This window comes from Passer montanus, unplaced genomic scaffold (assembly GCF_014805655.1).
Source record: "Passer montanus isolate IOZ18808 unplaced genomic scaffold, ASM1480565v1 scaffold17, whole genome shotgun sequence".
Taxonomy (NCBI): domain Eukaryota; kingdom Metazoa; phylum Chordata; class Aves; order Passeriformes; family Passeridae; genus Passer; species Passer montanus.
This window is the reverse complement of record NW_024364270.1, coordinates 13,983,583-13,999,688: the sequence shown is the minus strand read 5'-3', so window position 1 is coordinate 13,999,688 and position 16,106 is coordinate 13,983,583. Positions and strand designations below refer to the sequence as shown.

The following is a 16,106-nucleotide window of genomic DNA, read 5'->3' as shown; positions in this document are numbered from 1 at the left end:
AGTCAGAATGCAGTAGATGCTCATGAACATTACATACATACCAGTATGGTGACTACAGTTTCCATATCTGTGTTGAATACCCCATTGCAATGATTTCAGAGCAGAGGATTGAGTAAAGAATTTTTTAAAATCATGTGTTCCTTCTTTGGCTTCTTCATTGTGTAAAAGGCACCACGATTCTAGTGGGGATATTCAGGCACTTGAAATTAGGCCTTAAGAGCTGCATTTTTTCTTTTTTTTTTGGTAAATCATCCTGTTCCATTTTTCTACCCTTCTGGCTCTCTTTTTCAAAATAAGTGTGTGAATACCAGTCATGTGAAGTTGGTATTATCTCCTTTGGTTTGCCTTAAAGACACCTGAGATACTAACAGTAAAGACTAATATGAACATAGACAAAGGTATTGAATCCTTTCCATTGTCGTCATCTTTGTGATGCCAACCATTCTGGAGTAATGAAGGTCATTAAAAAAAGAAAGAAAAAGAAAAAGAAAAAGAAAAAGAAAAAGAAAAAGAAAAAGAAAAAGAAAAAGAAAAAGAAAAAGAAAAAGAGCTAGTTGTATAAATTCTATAACTTCAATTATCATTGTTTGTCAGTTGTTCAGATTTAATATTTTCTTCTCATGTTCCTTTACCCCTATCCTCACAGAACAGTCAGCATATGGCTTCCCAACCTAGACAAGTTACCAAAAAAGTAAATAAAACCTTCATTTATTTCCCCCTCTTTGCAAATCACTGCTACAATTTTCAGTGTTATATTCCCTTTTCTGTAAGAACCTACATTCCTGTGACTGTTCAGAAAAGAAAGCCGAGAATACAAAGCAAAGTGTAAGTAGAAGAAACTAAGACAAAAACCACCTCAACAGCTGCCATCATAGATCAGCCCAGTGCAAAGCTTCAGAGGGAAATTTGTTTTCTTTTTGGTTTTGTTCTGCCACCTGAATGGTCACTGACCTCAAACACAATAATGAAGGCCAGGCGTGCTGCTAAGACGTGCCAGAACTGCAGCGTGTAACCGTAGGGCACTGGCGAGTGCGGAGGGTCTCGGTAGTCCCTGTACCTGAAAGACAAGCACAGTGTGGGAGTTAGCAAGCTCTGCACTGCTGCCTGGGCCAAGGCAAAACCAAAACTCACCTGCTCTTGATCCTTACATTCTCTGCACCAAAAATGAGCTCAGTCTGATCTGCACAGGTTACCCTAATGCTGCTTGCTTCTAAGGCTGGGCCTGTGCCAGTGTTTTATTTTAGGTCAGGTGCTTGCTTTTGGAGCAAGTGTCCTGATCACCTCCACTTATCACACTTTTCTTCATGCAGATGGACTTACTTTCAGCTGAAACCTACCAGTAAGATGCACTCCAGGAGTTCTAATGGAAATTGGGTACAAAGAACCCAAACCAGTGTCTGAAGAAAACCCCTGAAACAAATACACAGGATGGGAGGTGCTTTGCCCCTACAGCATCTCCCTTGGCAGCACAACATGTACCTTTCAGGCATTTCATCAGAATTTGGAGAAGGGTGGGATGCTCTGCTCATTTAAGGAACACTTTATTCCCTTTATTCAAGGACATTTTAAACCCGTAAATGTCCCCAGTTTTGTTAACCTGATCATTCTCCCAAAATCCACATAAAAATGCCCCATGGACTCCACCTGGCCCTTGATCAATTAGTTGGCCATCCCTGGTGTAAAACATGACTCATCCTGACTTCAGCAGAGCCAGCACTGCATCTCTTGGTATATCAAGAAGTAAGGACCATGTGAGAAAGTGATCTAGTGTCTTTTCTCACTGTGTTATTTGGAAGACTTTAGGTCTCAGAAATTTAACTGTAGATTTCTACAGGGAAAGTTTGATCCAGGAATACTCCAAGATTGTATTTACAAACCATGAATCTGTTTAAGTCACACATTCTGGATCCATTTTACTAGCAGTTTGTTAATTCTAAAATAGAACTGTGGAAACCTTATTTAAAAGTAGCGTAAACATTTTTTGCTCCTTCATCTGTTTCCTAGATGGGACAGAAAACCCACTGTAAAAAGATATTGAAAATACCATAGTAAATAATACAGGTTGATCACTAAGTTGCTTTTAAGAAACTAATGAAAATGCAAATGAATAAAAGAAATAAACATTGTTTAATCTCTATGACAATCTGTATTTCTCCATGAAGCTACACCGTCTTAGATTGCAGAGGGTGCTATACAAACTGAAATAAACTGTCGGCATCAAATCTCTCAGAAATTTCAGTATTTCTAGAATAAGCTAAAAACTGAGATGGTCTTTCCTTGCGCAAGTAGCATTCTGTCTTCATAGTTTAGGATGTTTTACAATATCCTAAGCATTCCAAAAAAGAGAAATCCCTGGACCAAATCCCAGTAGAGTATATAGTTTCTTTTTTTAAACTCACTAGGAATCCATTGTTACACATGAAAAAATGGGGAAACCTTCTATAAACAACCAGAATAGCACAGCACTATCTGTGTTCCAGGTGATCAGAAGTTAATCGGGACTTTTTTTCAGACAAACTGTCTTCCTGGAAAAATGTCTACACTATTACACAGTAGAACGTAATATTTCCTTACCTGCCTATCAATATCTGCCCTGAAGTGCAATTAAAATGACTGATGCTTTAGTAGAATGCAGTTTGGTAAGAAGCTGATAAACTTAGATAAAGAAAGATGTTAATTTTTCTTTCAAGGGCTGCTGTATCACAAACCTTTGTGGTCTCACAGAGTATCTTTTGTTCTTCAGGCACTCATAAATAAAAGGATATTTTAATTCTTCACAGTGAAAAATATTGGGACTAAGTGTATCTGCTAAAGACTATGAGGTCTCATACTTGTAATGTAACATGGCAATTAAAAAGTGGTACCTGTATTTGTTTGGTATTTTTGGTTGGGACACTATTTAAGACCTTTATGTAGACCCTTGAGATTTTTTTTTTTGGCCATTAAATTCACTCAGGTATAAATCTGCCGTTACAGACTTTTTTCAGACTGCAATTTCTCCAATCTGTTGTTAAGGACAAAGATGGGCAGATAATTAGCTGCTCATCTTTTGATTCAAACACAAGTATATGATTATTACTAATAATTACACCAGTAAGCAATGACATAAATGTATTACCAATTCGACAATTTGGAAATGCTGGATTTGAAGTTTCATAAAGGCAGCTTATGACAAAGCCTGTTTATGTCTGGCAGACCTGTGACATACCCTAGTGTGGCCTCTCCTGTGCAACCTTGATTTCCTGTGCATGCCCTGTGATATCATCGCATCACAACTAGGTCTCACTGGTATCTAAGTAATCAGGCATCTCTTACTGGTCCTTTGATACCATATTTATCCATGATGATTGTGTCTGAGTCAAGCTATGACACCATAAAAATCCTGCATTAGGAACACACTCCAGATACCAACTTTTTTGGCTTCTCTTTTATCTGAGGAAGGAATCATTCAGGTAACAACTAAACAACACCAAGGAGAGCAAGACCCTGAACAGCACAGTTAAAACTTTCCATTTTTAACTTCTAAAAATCAGTGTCAACTCCAGATTTATTATGATGCTTCTCCATTTCGATGTCCTAAAGCAGAGAAGTAGGTTGACCAGAAACTTACCTGCAATATTTTAATGGGGAACCAGAGAATTCACTTCCATTTGATGTTGGCTCTGAACGGTTTTCAAAGTCAGACACCAGAAATACTGATAAACTGGCATTAACATAGCCAACCATACACCTAGAGGGGACAAAATGCTGTCAGCAGGACACAGCAAGTTTTTTCCATTAACTGTTTTACCCAGAGGATGCCCTTTGGGTTTCATAAAATCCAAAAGTACAATTTTGATGCTTATTAATATTTGAAAGGGATGTTGAGACAATATAAAAGAAATGCTAAAGTAGGTCAGATGAACAATAAAAGCGAAGCAATGGTAGATTTCTATAGGAGAAGGAATGGTGAAGATTGGGACTGGTTACTTTTGAAAAAGTCACCTAAATGGTGAACAATAGGGGCAGAGAAAATAATGAGGAGTGTTAGGAAGATAATCAGAATATTCCCACTGTTACACTCATGTACTAGCACAAAGGGACACTAAATCAGATGGAAAGATAATACACTTGAAACAGCTTTTTAGAAAATGTCCAGTTAATCAGAGGAACTCCATTCTTGAAGACCCCAGCATGACTGAACACTGTGAGGGCCAGGCAAAATTTAGAGAACACTGAGTAGAAGTTATGTCCCCATTGAAGAGCTGTGGGTGTCAATAGAAGGCTCAGGTTTGGTGTTAGTAAAGATAAGGAGATCTGGCCAAAATGTGTTATGCTGTTCATGCTGCACTGCCCAAACACAGCTAAGTGTAGGCACACAAGTTGGTGTAGAGTATAATGCACAGTAAGGGCTGGGGGATTTTGGTTTTGGGTTGGGTTTTTCTAAATATGGAATTTACAGTCTTTGAGAAATTATATTCAAACAACATCTGGCTTTGTCTCCAAACTGATTACATTTGAAACTTAATTTAATTCCAGTATTTTTCTAGTATCATTGTGTTATATGGATCTAATACCTACAGACGTTTTTGAAAGAAAAGTGTACTTCTCTCTTTTTAGCTATTCAATAGCAGATGGTCTTTACACCTTAATTTGAGAAAACTCACTATTCCTGTGGATTTTTGAACACCTTCCTGCTTTTGTAACAGTACCTACTAATAACATTATTCAGAATGCTGACATAAACAGTTTAAATACAGGTTAGCTCCTTCAAAATATTACTACCTGACAGCTTCATCTAGAAATTCACTCAAAGAAGCAGCAGAAGTGTGAAAACATTGTACTAGAGGTTTGTGAAAAGAAGATAAGAGCCAAACTGTGAGCCAAACTACTTCCCCTGTGCAGAACTTGTTTCAAAGCCACTGAGTCATATTTGAGTCTTAAGAGAAATATTTCTAAAGGTGTTGTTTTTCATCCACAGTGGTGCTGAGAAAATCCTTCCTTATGATTTCCTTAGCAATGAGAGTTTCTTACAGTGCCACAATATCCTGTCGATCTTTATACTGGCACGAGCAGAGGCACATGCTCAGGAACAACTGGCACCAGACCACTTTGCCCCTGAAGGGATTTTAACTCTTCATGAAAGTAAACAGAACATCCTCTCTAGCCCCAGCTAAAATGCCCAAATCCTTGAAGGACAGGAGTTAGCAGATCTCCTAATTGGGAGCTGCCACAACAGATGCCCTTCTTCTGTCAGTATGATTAAATGTATTGACAGTCAAAGATGTCAAAGAAGCAGCAACAGATGAACTCACTTTCTGCAGCAGGGAGTAAAAAAATCGATCTGCCATATGTCCAATAGCAGAATGCAAGCTCTCTGTCACTGTCTACTGTTTAGCCTGGGTTTCTTTCCACAGCAGGGCTCCTTGCTAATGGCACTGCTAGAGCATTTGCAAACTGTGTCTGTGTTTGGCTGGATTCAGTGACCTTCCCAGAGCCCAGCAGCTGAGATTTCACAAGTGGCCATGCAGCAACTATCTCATGCTTGCTGGTAGTGTGCACATGCTAACATAATCTCAGTGTTTAGCAACACTGAAAGAAAATCCACTTAGGCAGCAGGGATTCAGATCACAAACGTCTCCTGGAAGATTTAATCTAAGAACTCTAGTTTTAGAAGAAAAACAAATTGCTTTTCTCTGTAAGCATATATTGTAATATTAGTTGGAAATTTCTTCCTCCTGCTAGACACTACTTTTAAAAGTAATACATCCTGAATATTACATCAGGAAAAAACCCAGTGTACAAGTTTAAGATGCTCAGCAAATTCTTTACTGATTTGTATCAGCATTTCTTCAGAAAAAACCCAGGATTATATCCATGTACTACCAGCTGGGAAGTACAGCTTGGGCAGCATCCTCTCACACACACAAAATCCCTGAAATAGCTCTGCCATGTTTGCCTTGAAGTACCATCATGGATCACAGTCACTCAGAAACCCATTCTGTGAATATGCAGAGCATCAGTACCTATGGTATCTGGTATCTAAACACAAACAATACACTTGGTTTAGTGGAATCAGAACATACACAGACAGTAATACTGCATCTATTCAAATAATAAGTGATTTTTGTGCACATCTGTTTCCCCTCACCAAAAATAAAGCCTTACTTTTGTCCTGCTTCTCCTTGGCCAGCACAAGGTCCGTATTTGTAAGCATAAACAAGGCGAGGGATGAAATCTGATGTCACTGCTATAACAAATGCATTCGTGATAACCGAAAGAATTCCAATGCCTTCCAGGATCCCGTACCAGATGCCTGTTCAACAAGGACAGTATGTTTGCTCCAGGAAAAAACAGAACCAAAGTGCTTGAAATACTGCATGATCAGAAGTAGTTTTCCCCACTGCACAAGGTGTTTTTATGTAGTTGTTATACAAGAGTCACTGAGTAAAAATATATTTTCTTATTGAACAGCTCATCACTGTTCTTATAACTGTGAATCACACCAAAGGAAGGTTAAACATACCCACTGATTTAATGAGGCATTGAATTGCCGCTGAAACTTTGCTAGAATGCAATTTATTTTGAGAAATCACATCTGAATCAACATAAAAAGGTATTCTTCTGTGCTTCTATTAATTACATTATAGAACTGGTATTTTACAAATTATGTCTGTAGTGTACCCCATGTATGACTGTTGTCCAGGCTTGTGCCAGAACCCACATATTCACAGTGTTCTCATTCAAAGCTTTAATCAGACACAGACTTTGGGTACATATTAGAACATTCTAAGAGCACAAAGCCTGATCTTCTGCTATTTCTTGGTGTGGGCTATGGATTTTTGCAATGCAGTTGGTTAGTGATGTTTCCTATTTACCCCTCTGAAAACACCAGGGAGTCAGCGCTGGGCAGATGAATTTGTTTTTGAGCTCTTCCTAAAGGTGTTGTGCTTTTGCATACTGCAAGGACAGAAGAGATTTGTAGTCAAAATAAGTTCAGAGACTCTTTGCAATAGTGTGTGGCTGGATGACCTCAGAGTTATGTGGACCTTGTGTTTAGCAATGTAGGTGTGAGTCACTGAGAGCAAGTTGTCTGCTGGGATCCAGACCCACCCTGTCTGACCCACCAGGGACCCGGTGGGCACTTCCCCTGAGGGAAGCTTGGCTTTGGCCAGGTAAATATAAAACATAAAGGTTCCTTACAGCACGGTAGCCTCTTTAACTTGGCTTTCATGTGTCATCTGATTGATCTGTCTGGTTATTATATTTAAGTTGAGCAGCAACATGTGTTGGCACAGTGTGTCTGCCACAACAAAGCACCTGCAGAGAACACTGACCATTTTTCATCTTGGCTGTTAAGTCCCCCAGAAAAATCATTAAAAGATATTTTACAATATAGACTACTAATTGCATAAGTAGATTGGCATCAGATACTTGAAGTTTTTTTTTTAAAGTCAAGGGGTGTATTATTAATTGGGTAGATAACCGAAAATACCCTAATCTGCTCTTGTTAGAAGTGGTCAAATCTTTGACAAATAACACATATATATAACAAACACCATACAAAGAACTCACCTATATCTTTGGCTCTTGAAGCTAAAGGTCTTCTCCACTGAGTTACAAATTTGTAAGCATCAAGCCGAATTTCAATAATATTGTTTAGTAAGGCCAGAAGTGGTGCCAGTGGAAAAGCTGCCACAAAAATGGTTGTGAACCCAAACTGAAGAACTAGGGGGGAAAAAGAAGGAAATATCACAGAAAAACTCTTAGGATCCAATCCCAAGGTCTAAGATACCAAACCGTGTATGCAAATAAGCAGTATGTATAAGGTATACAGACAATTCTTATTATGTCATATTATATAATGGTCCAGTGGCAGTTGTACAGCAAGTCCTTGTCAAAAGTTAGAAGAAAGAATGAAAAAACCCTGGAATGGACAGCACCATCTAAATTTTCTAATTTGGAATGAAGTTCTGAGGTGGACAAACTGTGCTTTTAGAAAGGGACACTTTTACCTCAGTATCGACTGGGATCTCTCAATACTTGCAAAGATTAGGGATAAATACATTCCTTTTAATAATTCAGATGGGAAGCACTTTGAAATTCTGTTTAAGTTTCTAGAGGTAGGTTTTCAGAGTATCAGATTTCCCATTAATTTGAAAATAATTGTGTGAGGGAGAAAAGAAAAAAACCAATCATGACATATGCAGTTCAGTCACATAGGACAAAAGTTCATGTTTTTTAATATCTTTTTTTGAGCAGTTATTCTCCTCTCTCCTCTGGATAGAGCAGTGCCTTCTTGGCAGTAAATTACTTTGTAAATGTGAGGTAGTAAATGAGAGAGGATTTTAAACATAAACAAGCATGCTGTTCTGTACCATGCACTTCAAGGGAAAAACACAAGACAACTTTCTTTAGAAAAGAACAGCAAATTTCTTCAGAAATGTATGCAGATAAAGAACCGGGCTCTGGTTTGGAAAAACAAATCCAGAATGGGAAGTGTTTCATAGATGGGAGGTTAGCAAACTATGCTTAACTACATTGGTTTGGTTCTTAAAAACTGACTCCCATTCTTCACCTGACCTGTGAGAATGAAAACTTTTTTGCAGTCTCTTCAGCTTCATACTTATAATATGATAATTAAAATAATTCACCAGCTCATATCAACAAAAAACCCGAGAGCATTAAAATATAATGAAAGAGAGAGAATGAAGGTTAGACCCATACTCATTTCTAGGTATTCATCAAAGAGTCCATAAGCATTCATAGGCTGCAGATTATAGTCCTTTTCCCACTGTGGGAAGCTTGTTTTTCCCTGTGTGCCATACTCTTGCCGTAGTTTTCTCCTGGTCCACCAGTTTTGAATTAGCCTACATTTCAAATTAAATAAAAGAAACAAAGTAAAGCATATGAATGGCTATTTATCACAAAATTGGAAGATGTTAAGTGGGCACAACATATCCTGCAAAATTCATTTCCTGATGTACAGGAAAATAGAGCATTGGTAATACATGTGGATGATGACACAGCATAATAAGTATGAAAACAGATGCAGCTGATGAGCTGTAATCCCAGCCTATATGTTGTTAAAATGGTGAAAGGATCTTGACATATTTTCATTATTTATTTACTTATTTTTCTCTGCACAGAATGCCAGATCACTTCAGGGTTTGTTTATGAGGCAGAATGCAATGCTGTGTGGAGATAGCTGAGCTCAGTAAATAAGAGTGCTAATGCTGCTTGATTCTTTCCTCTGAGTGTGACCTGGCATCTCTGCATGGTTCTACAGCGTGCAGGGTAAGTCTCTGGGCAAATCCTGGAAGGGAAAAGGCAACCCTGAATGGTGCCTGTGGCCAAATATTCAGACGAGAAAGAAGCAGAAAGAAATGTCTGAACTACCATGGTGGCTGAGAGATGGGTGGCTGATATAGGAGCCACCTCCACCTCAAGAAATGGGGAACCTGTACTGGACATCGAGGGAAGATACTGCTCCCAAAGAAATGCATGTGTGAGACCACTGAGAAAGGCAGTGAGCCGAAAGTGAAATGAATTCTCACATCTGAGATAAACACTTTTTCAGGGAGTTGCACTGATTTGGCCAACAAAGGACACTAGTTAAGAGTTACCGTAGCGTGAATAAAAACCCCAAACCACAATGGCAGATTTTCTCTGAAGCTGTGGTTGGTCACTTTTTCTCAGTAAGAAAAAATGTGATAGATCACCCAAATAATTCAGTCCTTTTCCTGACAATGCTTCACTTTTTGCTCTCACAGTGGCCTGGTCTGGTCTGTGAATGGTGCAAAGTGACTGCAAATAGTAATTTGATTTGCATAAGGGTTTGGACAGCTGCTTGTTTTCTTGAATCTTAGAGATTATTTTTCCAATTATGTAATTTATCAGAAAGATTACAGCTTTTCCTGTCTTTCTTGAAGAAGTGTAGGTGAAATTGAGTGCAGTTCAACTGAATTCAGATACAGATTGCAGGGTTGCCTCCAAGCCCTCTGGCCATCCACATTGGGTTGGCTGCCATCAAGCTCTTAGCAGAAAGGTGTTTTTCACACAAAAAGGAAATGCACTTTCTTGCAGCATTTCAGGGCTGGAAGGTGAACTGAAGGGTCTGGAGAGCAAACACATCTCTCATCAGAATAAGTTAAGCATTTCACAATGTTGTGACTCTGTCTTTTATGTTGTGGTTTTCCTTGTGACTCTGATGTGAAGATTAATTTCACCTAAAGCAGTTTATTCCCATTAAACCACTTGTTCTTAAACAATCTCCTCCTATCTCTGTCAATTACTTTCTTTTATTTCTCTTCTGCCCTCTTTGTTAAGTTTCAAAATCTGTATTAATAGAAAGCAGAGAGTTCTAATGAAAACTGGCAAAAATGGTAGGGAATGGAAAGGGAAGGATCAATACTGCTGCTATTGTTCCCTCCTGCCCATCCCAACTAATCCCTGCAGCCCGAACAGCTGCAAAATACTGGCAAGGAGTGCTAGGCCCAGGAAAGATGGAGAAATAGCAAATCCCTCTGAACTTTGCAAGGGCAAACTTTCTGACAATGTCAGCTCTCTCTTAGATTTTCACTCTTGCTAATTTCCCTTGATGACCATCCACACTCTCTCTAGCATCAACTACACTGATCATGTTAAACCTATATTAATCATATTAAACATGCTCATTAAATACTAATCAATAAGGAATGAACCAATTGGAAATGAGTAATTGCTAACCTTTTAACGAGGGCACAGCTTCATGTTACCTTGAAGATCACAAGGGAACTTGTCTACATACCAGTCAGTACATTTTTTCTGTCTTTCAGAGTGCATGTGCCAACAGTGCATTTTTTCCAGCTTATATCTGCTCTTTCAGGCATCTTTTATCACCCAACAAAAACAGAACTTAGAACTTACTGGTATAGCTAAGAAATGACACATATAATATTTTTCATGTAAGCAACATAGTGGTCACACAGTTACTTTTAAGGAGTTTAGAACACAGAATAAAATTTAACAAAATTAAGTACTTCCCATGTATTACTTATTTGTTAATATTTATGTTACACTTTCACTTTTCCAAACTGTCCAATGTGGAAAAAAGCCCCAGGCATCATCTTTATGTCTGGAGTTCTTCATCCTTGGGGGGATTTTCTCTTGTAATGGCTACTGCATCTTGCTTTTATTAACTGGTGATAAGGAGAACATAAACTTAGTATTCTGTGACCTACAGAAGCACACAGGTATTATATTTACTTACGGATATCCCAGTTCCATGAAATTATTCCATGTCTGCTTTAACACCATTATAATACCCATTTGCATACAGAGGTCAATAAGGCATCCACTAGGGTGGCACTACAGGGGGAAAAAAAAGAAACAAAATGTTAAATAGGAAATATGCTGAGTTTTAAAGCATTTGTTAAATGCTATAAATGACACTGGATCATTTACTAAAAGAGAATTAAATGCATTCTCCTTATTTTTTAAAGAAGTATAACCTCATGGGAACAGATGACACTGTATCATACTGTCAGCATTTTAAGCTTATCACCTAATTCTCTGCAGAGGTCAGAGTCACCTGAAACCAAATGCAGTTTCCACAGCAGTGCTTCTAATGTGCTGTGCAACTGTGGGCAGGGCAGAGGCAAAGGCCACTAAGTTTCTCCATTGATCTGAATTGTTTTTGGGGAGGGTGGCTGTGCATCAAGTCAAAGAATGAAGAGAAAATTTCTCCTGGCTAAAAATCTCTTACTGCTGACCAACAGTTCTTAGTGTTTCTTGCTGAGTGCTTGCTTGCTTTAGCAGTGGCTCCAGACCCTGAAGCTGTGGTGCTTCTTTTGGGAGAGATATGCAGATAGTACAAATTCAGGTAATTTTTTATCTGTTATTGTAAAAAAAATGAAGGGATCAAAAGCTTTCAACCCTCAAACTGCACTTTGTGTAACTGGCTTTGCAGTTCCAAACAGTGTAGTTCAAGCTGTATTTTAAAATCTTGGGTATTACAGATAAGTCAAATGAATCATTGCCACAGAACTGGAATTATTTCTTTCTAACTTTTAGGGAGACCAAATAATTATGACCTGGAATAAAATGAGGCATTAATTTCTTATACATGATTCATTATCCAGCTCTCAGAATATGGATCACTGCTGAGGGTTCTGCTGACCTAATTTAGCACTATTGGGGTGACAGGGTTGGTTTTTTTGTTGTTTCTGGTAGGGGGAGGGGTTTCTGGTAGGTTTTTGGTTTTTTTTTTTTTACTTCTCTGTCATTATTACTAAATCGTCATCCTCCTGTTTTTAGGGATCGGTCACATGAATGAATGTACCCTGAGAGAGGTGGATGCAGTGTCAATGAAGTAGCAGCAATGTTACAACCATAACATCAATAATATGTAAACTGTGGTCTGAGCATGTCCATGGGCACTGGACTAGTGTTACTAAATGTCTTAGACTTGGCAAAATTTGACAGGCGAAGAGAGGGGTGTTGGAGGGATATCTGAACATCGTATTCTAAAGCAGGTTAGTTCTAATAAGACCTGGCAGAGATACAGTAAATAAAATCAAGACTTTTCTATTATTAGACTTTATTATTATTATTATTAAACTTTTTTTTCTCTGAGGAAAGCTAAATAGCTGTGGTCTGAGCATGTCCATGGGCACTGGACTAGTGTTACTAAATGTCTTAGACTTGGCAAAATTTGACAGGCGAAGAGAGGGGTGTTGGAGGGATATCTGAACATCGTATTCTAAAGCAGGTTAGTTCTAATAAGACCTGGCAGAGATACAGTAAATAAAATCAAGACTTTTCTATTATTAGACTTATTATTATTAAACTCTTTTTTTTTTCTCTGAGGAAAGCTAAATAAGGATTACTAAGAGTAGCTTCCACCAGCAACTGACCCAACCTGTAACACCTCATTGTTGCACTTTCCTCACAAACCTGGTTCTCTTCTCCTTCCATCCCTTCTCCTGCAGAAAGATGAGTTTCTTTCCATGTTCTCTGATCCCTCTGTGAAATTAATCAGCCCACTGAATCAGCAGAAGTCTATTCAGCCAGCAAAAGGAAGTTTACTGCTGATACAAGGAACAGAGTAGGCTCCTCACAGGCTTGGATGAGTGAGAGTCAATGCAGAGGAAGAGAAAGGAGCAAGCCTCAGGGTGAGGAAGGAAGATCAGAAATGTTTTCCTTTGACACCAGCAAGTTTTTAGGTCAGCTCAGTCACAGACAGATTTTGGAGGGATGTTAAGCAAAATTCTGTGGGCCCATTTATCAAGTATTCTTCCTTTAAATGAACAGAATTCTCTACAAAATTAAGATGGTTTTATTAAAATTCAAATCCTTTTGTTTGTTTTGCTAATATCTGAATGGCCTTTATTAACCAAAATATTTATGTATCCAGATATGTTTGAAAATTCAAGCTGGCAGGCATTTTCCACTTACCATTTGTCATTTATCTGCAAACTTGTTTCAATTATTCATCTGTGAAGCAGGAAAGAAACCACGGGATTTCAGTGTGCACATAGCAGCACTGGAAAGTAAATGACTGGTCCAGAAACTGCTGCTGTTCACCTCCTATAACTGTCAAATGGACTTTGAATTCTGAATGTATTTATTAAAAAAATAAATAAAATGGAATTGGTCCTTGAGTAATTTGAAAAGCCAAACTCTCATTGCTTTTCATATTAATTTGATTTTACAGAAATTAGACATTATGCCAGTAGATTCTTTGGGAAGTTTTTCAGTTGTTTTCAAATTTCACATACATTTTATGTGTCTGGATTTTTAATTTGTTATTTTATTATTTTAGCTCTCTGGTCTGCAAGGCTAGAAAAGCTGAGAAGAAAGGACTTTTTTTGAAGCAAAAAGTTGTCAGATTCATGTTTGATTTTGATTCATTCCAAGGATAAAATATTTCCAATGTAAGGAATCTTTGAACCATCTGATACCACTGTTTGAATGTGATGCAAACACTAGAGCTGCTAGCATTGAAAACGAAATACATATACATATACATATACATATACATATACATATATATATATATATATATATATGTAGATGCTTTTGTAGCAGGTGGTAGTGTCAATAGTGAGGATTAGACAGCAACTGAAAACCCGACAACACACTCAGAACTGCCTAGGCAGATTTATGTGTCTGCCTCTGCTTGCATCCTTGGCATTGTGGGCAGCAGCTAAATCAGCATGCAGTTATGGAACACTCACCTCTTCCAGCCTCCACCGGTTTATCAGCCTTAAGTAGGCACCAGGGTGTCCTGTAAATCTTTAACACAAGAATATAGATCAACTATGTTGTGTAAACAGTCTGTTCACAGCAGTATAAGAAAGCTCACACTCTTATTTTAATCTGGTGTTATCTTAATGTGGCTGGTATAACTATAAAATATGTTGTGCTGTAAAAAGTTTTATGAGTATTCCTGGAATAATCCTCATGAAGGACTACAGATAGTTTTATTTCAGTTTTATTTCAATACCAATACTCTGCTGTTGGATATTCAACATAGGCAGAGCAGAGGGAAAATCTGACTGAAACTGCTCATGAAAATGAGCTGTTTGGAAAATGGCTCTCAACTGCAAGTCCATTTCCTTATAACATGTGATGTCTGCCTTCCTGTGAAATCAGTGGAAAGTTTAGTTTTCAGTAAAAATAATAATTTTCTAACTATTCTTCCATGTTTTTTCCCAAAATTTTTCCCATATGTAAATAATCCACACTCATGGGTTCTTCTACTCAAACCTTCTCTATTAAAAAGGTCTTTTTTTTAGGAGACTGACAGAAAGAGATATACAAATAATATATATTTAGATAGATACATAAACGCACAAAAATACATGTAAATAAAATAAATATATAATATATATAATAAATATATATGTGGACCCCCCCCAAACGATTGCTCATAACTCACTCTTAACAATTCAGATAATGTAATCAGAGCAGGTCCCTTCCAACTGAACTATCCTATCCTATCCTATCCTATCCTATCCTATCCTATCCTGCATTTATCTGTTCAAATAACACACATAAAACCAGAGTGAAATGACCTGCATGTATAGTATTGTGACATGCATCTGTTTCCAATAGTGAAATTGTTAAGTTAATATTGAGACCATGTGGTGATAGGAAATGAAAGCTGCATCTGTTTCTGGGCTTTTGAAAGGAGTATAAAACTGCAATCTGTTCTGCTGGAATTTGCATTTTGATATGTGTGATAATATGCTCCATTTTGTTTCATTACAAACAATTTTATTTCTTCTCTCTACTTCATTTTGCACATATGAGTGTGCAGACATCAATCCTACCTTCCAAGGAAGAATGCTATATAAAAGGTAGAGCTGTTCAGATTGACAAACTGAAAAAGAAACATTTTCAGAGTGAAGCTGTTCTCCCACTCCGATTCGGTACGAGGCTGCTCTGTGAAGAAAATGACCAGAGTTTCAGAGGCTTATTCAGAATATCAATTTCCCTTGGCACAAAGGCTGCACACACCTGTAAGAGCTGGCAATATATTTTTAAATTAGCCTGCTGTTTTCAAAATATAACCTGGCAGAGGAAATTGTTTCCAGAAGCAGCACTCAGCAAGAGATCTTGTAGAGACAGAGAAATCTATTCTGGTGCCTGCATACATATGTATGTTCCCCTGAGACTGTAACAAAGTGGTCAAGGTAATGTGTATATTAAACATCCCACCGGTATTTAAGTGGTCTTTACGGGCTTGGGGTCTTGTTTCCTTTTCTGTACCCTACCACAATGACATTGCCATTCCACCAAAGCTATTTAAATGCCTTTTTTTTAGAGATGTCACACTGAACTGAAGAAAATCCTCCTGGTAATTCTGTTTCATGGATTTGCCCACATGTATCAGTGGAGTGCCACTGCATGACTCCCCTTCCTTGTCCTAGGGAGCTCGTCACAAAAATCCAAGAACAAATATTTTTCAGTGGATGGGCTAAGGCAAACAGGAAAGGGGAACACATATTCTTGCCTTTAGGTACTGTTCCCTTATTCTCCATCTCAAGAAATATCAAGACAGAAGTTAACAAAACAATGTCCATGCCAACACACCGGTTCCATATTCTGGAACTACTTTCCAGCTGTCAGGAGCTGATTGT

The 16,106-nt window shown here is 38.0% G+C and overlaps 1 protein-coding gene across 8 annotated transcripts in view; it reads right to left on the bottom strand.

Moving 5' to 3' along the window:
- The window catches only part of ANO4 (anoctamin 4), a 173,360-nt gene that overhangs the window by 3,899 nt on the left and 153,355 nt on the right, over positions 1-16,106 (bottom strand). For all 8 annotated transcript variants that reach the window (XM_039704082.1, XM_039704085.1, XM_039704083.1 and 5 more), the window contains 8 exons: positions 15,297-15,408; positions 14,199-14,256; positions 11,231-11,328; positions 8,707-8,849; positions 7,555-7,707; positions 6,148-6,295; positions 3,611-3,730; positions 952-1,057 (listed from right to left, as the gene is read on the bottom strand). In XM_039704082.1, coding sequence (XP_039560016.1) covers positions 952-1,057; positions 3,611-3,730; positions 6,148-6,295; positions 7,555-7,707; positions 8,707-8,849; positions 11,231-11,328; positions 14,199-14,256; positions 15,297-15,408 — 938 coding nt within the window. The remainder of the gene's footprint in view (positions 1-951; positions 1,058-3,610; positions 3,731-6,147; positions 6,296-7,554; positions 7,708-8,706; positions 8,850-11,230; positions 11,329-14,198; positions 14,257-15,296; positions 15,409-16,106) is intronic.